Here is a 6468-nt window from a genome sequence, read left to right as displayed (position 1 = left end):
TTGCTGGGGTTGTTGAGCACAGACCTCTTGGCCAGGGAGATGTCAGCTGTCACCCTGGTTATGGATATCCTGGCACAGGGAACACGGGCACAGCACAAGCACAGGGCTCAGATCTGCAGGATTTGCAGGCACATCCCATTCCAGAGGGCAAACCCACCCAGACACCCCTCAGACACGTCTTCCAGCTGAGTTCTGTCATCACTCCAGAACAACTGAAGGGAAGTGCTGGGGAACTGTGAGGGATTTTCCCTTCCCTGAGCTACTGGAGACTCTGGGATGTAGTTTCTGCCATTCTTAGTGCATTAATTAACTTCCCTCCTCCCAACTCACTCCTCTCCTACATGAACTTACACAGTCCCACGAATATCACAAGTTACACGGGTCTGACTTGGATGAACAAGAGAAAAAGAAGTTAAACCACAGCTCCTTGCATTGCTTAAACTTAAGTTTAACTTCACTGAACCTCCTTCACTGAAGGGAAGTGATTTTTCACTTGATCTACTTGATTTACCTGAACTGATTCAGATTTACTTGAACTGACAAGACAAAATGTTATCAAACAAACACCACACGATCCCTTCACGTAAAATCCATTTAGGAGGCCTGGGATGAGCCAAAGAGCCATGAATAATGAAAAGGAAGCAAGCTGGGAATGACCAGCAGCTTTCCCACAAAACCTGAGGTTTATGCAGCTCCCAGTGAAATCATCAGATGGAGGGTTCAAAAGAAGTACAGGTATTTTTCTAAATAATTCACAAATAAATGTATTACCAGAAAATACAGCAGAGACCAAAAGTATAAATTAATTTAAAATAGAAATTAATGGATTGTGGGTCTTTGGTTCCCTGGGCAGAAGAGGAGGCTGCAGTTACAAAGGAAGGAGCTGGCAAAGCACAGGGAATTCAGAGGTGGGGAAGGAGCCAAGTCCCACTGCAGCCTTTTGAAAGGCTTTTCCTTGGACAGTCAGTTCTTTTCTTGGGAACATGGACCTGTCACAAAACTGCAGAAGAGATGGAAAGAAAGAAATAGAAAAGGGAGGGGGGAGGAGAAAGACCACAAAGCCATAAAAGTTGGCAGGAGGACCAAGCAGCAGCTTTTCTGAAGTTACTCAGAGCAAAAATCAATGGTATCAGTTTGCTGGTGCCACTTAACCTTCCAATGCTGAAATCCCACACTCCACCTGATCCAGCTGCCAATACTGCTAATGGAATTAGGATTCCCAGAAAATCACTTGAACTGGGTAGCTCCAAACAGGGCAGGAGAGGAGATTATTTTGCACAGAAGTTGATCATTAAACGTTTTGTCTGAGCTGTTTCTGTATCAGTTCAGCTCCCAAAACTCCATAAATCCTGCTCCAGCTCTTCTCCACATGATTTTCCCTGTCCCAGTGCCAATGGTTTAGGTATTTCTAACCTGACTTAGTGTTATATACTGGCTAGAACAGTGTAAGCTCCTTTTCCCAGTTAGAATATTCTGAACAAACTGGGAAGAAGGAAGGGCAGAACATCCCAAAGGTGCAGCAGTCACTTACCCAGGGAAGAGGCAGAGATGCCATGGACAAGCCTGTGCTCCTAGCAAAGAAATCCAAATTATCCTCCTCACAGCTCCCCAGGAAATATTCCCTGTGCTCCAGCTGAGAATGAACCCTCCTTATATTTTTTTTTTAAGCACTGACAAACTTATTTTTCTATATTTTATTTCTCAGCATTTTTTTCTTCAAACTGCCTTTTCTGGTTATTTTTGACTGCTCAGAGCAGCCAAAATAAAGGCTTAAATAAAGAATATCTTAAGAGCTGATTCTTCTCAGGTGTTGGGGAAACTACTGCAAAGGAATTATTGTGTTAAACTGAGAAATCCTGCCCCAGACCCAGCAGAAATGGAGACAGTGAGATGTTAGTTGTGTTCCACTCCTCAGTGGTGAAGAAAGGGCAGTGAATAAGACTGGAACATGCATCCAAAATGAAGAACACCCCACTGGAATGTTAGTAACACGTGGGCAAAGCAGCACGAGCAGGGCAGTGCTCCTCACCTGCCATCAAACCTGTGCTTCAGGAAGTCAAAGAGAGCTTTCTGCATCATGTCTGTCACCTTGGCAGAGGGCAGGAGGGGGGGACAGGGAGGGTGGACAGCGAGGAAAAGCAGGGAAAAGGAAGGAAAAGGAAGGAAAGAGGTGAGTAGAAGGTAAGGATATGGCCAACAATCAATCCCTCTGATGGGCAGCAATCATTCCTGGCTGCTCCTGCCCTGCCCTGCCTGTTCCTCACCCCCTCCCACAGCAGCCCATTTCCAGAGTCTCATTCCCAAACACGGCACAACCAGGTGGGACACTCAGGTTGAACAGATTATTTGGGGTTTTAACCTGCAGTGACATTCTCAGGGTTGCCTTCAAACTGCAGGTGCAAGATTTATGGTGGTGGGTGACTGTTCCCCCAGAGAACACTCCTCTCAGAGAGACAGAAATGGGATGTTCCCACTGCTGGCCATGACCTGGCACCTCTGGAATCCCCACTATTGATCAGGCTCCTTGTCCTTCCCAGGGCTGACAACTGTTACCTGCCAGGAGCTCCATCAAAGCCCCCTCAGGCCTCTGCCACTTTATTTCTCTCCTTCTAACTGGGTCCTTCAGAATTTAGCCAGGAAAAAAAAAATTACTCCAAATAGTTTCCCCATGAAGGTTGCAAAGTAAGATCAAGCATTTCTCTTATGCAGACCACTGTTTGTAATTTAAATTAATATCCTGTGTTAACATTTAGACACATTTATATGTTCAAGATGTCGTGTTTAGTATTGTTTTCTTTCAGGAAAAAAAAAAAGGCGGAATGGAAATATTTGAATATTGAGTACTTCAAATATTTGAATATTGGGTATTTCAAATTATTTAAATATTGAATATTTCAAATATTTGAGGAGGTTTTGATTAACAAACAGCCTCAGACTTGAGAGGCAAATTGATCTGTGGTGCAGCACAGATGGAATTTACTCCTGTCAAAAAAACTTCACCACAAAATTCAAAGGCAGCAAAGAACATGAAGTTCTTGCTTTGATGAACTGCACCTTCAAAGATTCTTACAAAAACCCCTCAGTATAACAACATTATTACTCCAGTAATGGCACCACGTTGCAATCTTCCAAAAAGAGCCATTCCAGTGTGTTTAACAATATCCTGTAAAGCACCACCAACATTAATTAAGCTTAATGAAGTGTAGCTTTGATTTGATGTTCATTTAGCTCCTGGTTCAGCACAACACTCACAGATGGGGAAGTTCACCCAACTGCTCACTTGGCACGTGGGAAATGCTCACTTCAATCTGCAGCAGCCCAAAAAAGGGGTGTCCTGGTTTTCTGGGCACGTTATCCTGCCCACTCCCACGTGGAACGGTGGCAAACCCCTTAGGAGGGTTAAAGATTCTTTGCAAATACATTTGCAATACTGGCAAAAGGAAAAGAGAACAGTAAGGAAGCTCCCTGAAAATTTTTTTGCTAATTAAGTTCAAAGCATGTGCTGGTTTGACTAAAATGTTACACGTGGGGAGGAGTCCAGCTCTTTAATTTGACTGCTCCAACTCTGCCTTGTAGAGAACACAAATTCTCTTTTTCTGACTTGGTTTAATCAGGAATAAGTGCACTGGAAGGAGTGGATGTGCAGTGCAAGCTCCAAGTAAAGCTCTTGGTGCTTACAGAACATTTTGGGTAATTATTTAAGCAAAGGTCACTTTAAGTTATCACAACCAGCTGCACTGGCCCACACCCTGCATTACTAAGGGAGATTACAGGTAATTAAACAGTAATTAATGGCAAGTACCTCATAGCCTTTGAGTGATGGACCCACCAAGACAACAGGTCTCATGGATGGCACTACATCGTAGGGGGGAATATGCTCTGTCTAGAAGAAGAAAACAACCCTTCAGGTCATTTATCCAACAGGATCCGTAGGAAAATCCTGGGAATTGTGGATTAGAATGAAATAAAATGAAAGCAAAAGCACTACTTACCACTTTTTGTTTCTGTTTTGCTGGAAGACCAAAGGAGAACTCGGTTAAAACACCCCAGTGCAAACAGAAACCCCTCTGTCCATGCACTGGGAATTCTCTCCCTGTTTAAACTGGTCCTTCTGTCCATTCTGGAGCAGCTGCCACTCTTCCCAAGGTTTATCCCAGCCCCTCAACAACTCCTGCGTGGCCAGAAACAGCTGTTTTCCCTCCTCCCCCTCCACACACACAAGCACTTTGCTGGAAAACATCTGAATCACTCGGCTAAGGGGAAAACCTGCATTTTTCAGGGGTGGTTTTGAAAACAGAACAACAAGAGCTCCCCTAAATAACATCTTGTCTTACCTGTGGCAGTAGGTGTGGCCCGAAACGTGCCAGAAACCATTTCTCCAAGGCTTGAAGAAGAATTCCCACTGGATTTCCTGTGGGAGCAGAAAGAGCCCTGTTAAGGCACCCAGAGATGAAAATGTGGGAGGTTTTGGGGAGAATCTGCCCCATGAGGAATCCCAAGGCAACAGAGATCTCTGTGACTCTGCCTAACAAAGGTGTTAAAAAACAAACTGTTTATTTTAAATGTAACTTTGAATTTTATCATGCAAATCCAGGAGTGCCTCACTGAACCAGGTAATCCTCTCCCTGTCCACAGAGACCCTCTGAAGTTATTTCAAAAATCATAAAAGCAATTTGGAAGGAGCACAGCTGATGCTGTTCAGTCGTTCTGGAAACACTTCCTTCCTCAGCTTTACCTCCCTGACCAAGTTTGTATTTTCCCAGGGATTTGCAATCTCCAGCTCTGGCAGGGTGGAGCCCCAGAAAGCCCAGGCTGGGACGTGAAGGATAAAAGGAAGTTGAATGAAAAAAGTCAGGAACTTTGAAAAGTCTGGTTTGGGCTGAAATGGAGAGAATGAAAAAAAAAAACAAAAGGAAGAAAAAGGCCACAACCTTGAGAAAAGCTGGGGAAAAAAAATCAGGGAATCTTTGAGCACTGAGCTGACCACGGGGACACAAAACTGCGAGAAATTGCTGTCATTACCACTCACACTGAATTACTGCTCTTCCCTCAAGTCAAACACAGCTTTTCCTGTTTCTCCCCATCAGCATCTCCCCCGCCTGTTCTCTGCAAATACCTATTTCCAGCGGGGATCCCAAACCCAGGCGTGCCGAGGCACCGCAATAAAGCAGCGCCGGGTGACCTTTGCAAACGCTGCCCGGCGCCAGAAACACTTTAACTGCTTCCCGAGGCCGCAGCGCCCTCACCCTCCATGGAAACGGCCCCTCTTCTGCTCCTGCTGGATGCGGATGTTCTCCAGGCGCAGCGGGCTGGGGATGAAGCCGATCTCGCAGCCCTCCTTCACCAGCCGCCCTATCCACCAGTCGTTGTTGTATTTCTGCAGCACAGAAAGGTCACGGCGTCAGCTCGGGAGTGTAACATTTAATGTTGTCGTTAACCTGTGGCAACTCGAGTTTTTCTGCAGTGTTGAAAGTCTGACCCGACCCTAACGATGGAAAGGCGAAAAGCAGGACCCTGACGGATCTCGTGTGGCAAAGGATTTGTTGTAGCTGCTGCCAGCAGAGCTTTTGAAGAAAAATATCTGAAAACCTTCGGGTCTGTTCTGCTTCATTAGGCCCCTCAGTGCTTCTCTCAGCTGACTCCGGAGTCATCAAGAGCAGCGAGTGAGGGGGTTTTGTTTGCGAGCCCGGAGCCAAGAGCTATCGCAGCCATCTCTCTTAACAATGCTCACGGCCCCGGCTCTTGTTTTCGAGCACTTAAGCTCTTGCAGAGACACAGAAATCCCGTGTCCCCGTTGTCAAGGTGCAGCAGTGCCTGATGGTGACTCTGAAACACGGAGCCTCAGCTTTTCATTATTTATTTGCTTTTTATTAACGCATCCATGCACAGGTATTAACATGAACCCATGCACACACACCTATTAACACACACAGCCCAGGGAAGTGCAGTCCTCACCCCCTCACCTTGGAAACCTGCCCTCCTGCTGCAGGTGTTATTTGTGCAAGAGGTGCCCTTATTTTACCATCCCAACTCTTAAACCAGCTGTTGTTCATGCTGAAGAACAGTGTCAGGAGGCAAAGCTCAGTTTTAAGCGTGTTAAGGCAATGGAACTATTTACAGCCTGTAAAGCAGATAAATCCTTCAGGGTACAATGTTCTGTTACTGGAAATCAGAGAGGGGTTGTGGACTCTCCATCCCTGAAGTGTCCAAGGCCAGACTGGAGCAACCTGGATAATGGAAGGTGTCCCTGCCCATGGCAGGGGTTGGGATTGGATGGGCTTTAAGGTCTTTCTCACCTACACCAGTTTGGGATTCTAGGAAATCAATCCATGGGTTGTACCACTGTAAAACGTGAGTCGCAAGGGCATTCCCTGCTCTGTTCTGGTTCTAAATGTACAGCTGGAACATGGGAATCCTTCTTCCATGAGCAGGTCATGGAGCTCTGAGTGATGGCCCTAAACATGGGAT

General features: G+C 45.8%; 1 protein-coding gene across 1 annotated transcript in view; it reads right to left on the bottom strand.

The window, feature by feature from the left end:
• CACNB4 (calcium voltage-gated channel auxiliary subunit beta 4) overlaps window positions 1-6468 on the bottom strand; it is a 74633-nt gene that overhangs the window by 11379 nt on the left and 56786 nt on the right. Inside the window, exons 4-9 of the mRNA XM_029962188.1 lie at window positions 5247-5377; window positions 4335-4411; window positions 3993-4012; window positions 3803-3883; window positions 2030-2088; window positions 5-69 (exon numbers count right to left, since the gene is read on the bottom strand). Of these exons, the coding sequence (XP_029818048.1) occupies window positions 5-69; window positions 2030-2088; window positions 3803-3883; window positions 3993-4012; window positions 4335-4411; window positions 5247-5377 (433 nt within the window). The remainder of the gene's footprint in view (window positions 1-4; window positions 70-2029; window positions 2089-3802; window positions 3884-3992; window positions 4013-4334; window positions 4412-5246; window positions 5378-6468) is intronic.

Source organism: Manacus vitellinus, unplaced genomic scaffold, assembly GCF_001715985.3.
Source record: "Manacus vitellinus isolate BGI_N305 unplaced genomic scaffold, ASM171598v3 scaffold_43_pilon, whole genome shotgun sequence".
NCBI classification, from domain to species: domain Eukaryota; kingdom Metazoa; phylum Chordata; class Aves; order Passeriformes; family Pipridae; genus Manacus; species Manacus vitellinus.
Note: the sequence above shows the minus strand (reverse complement) of the source record. Positions and strands in the feature narration are given on the sequence as shown.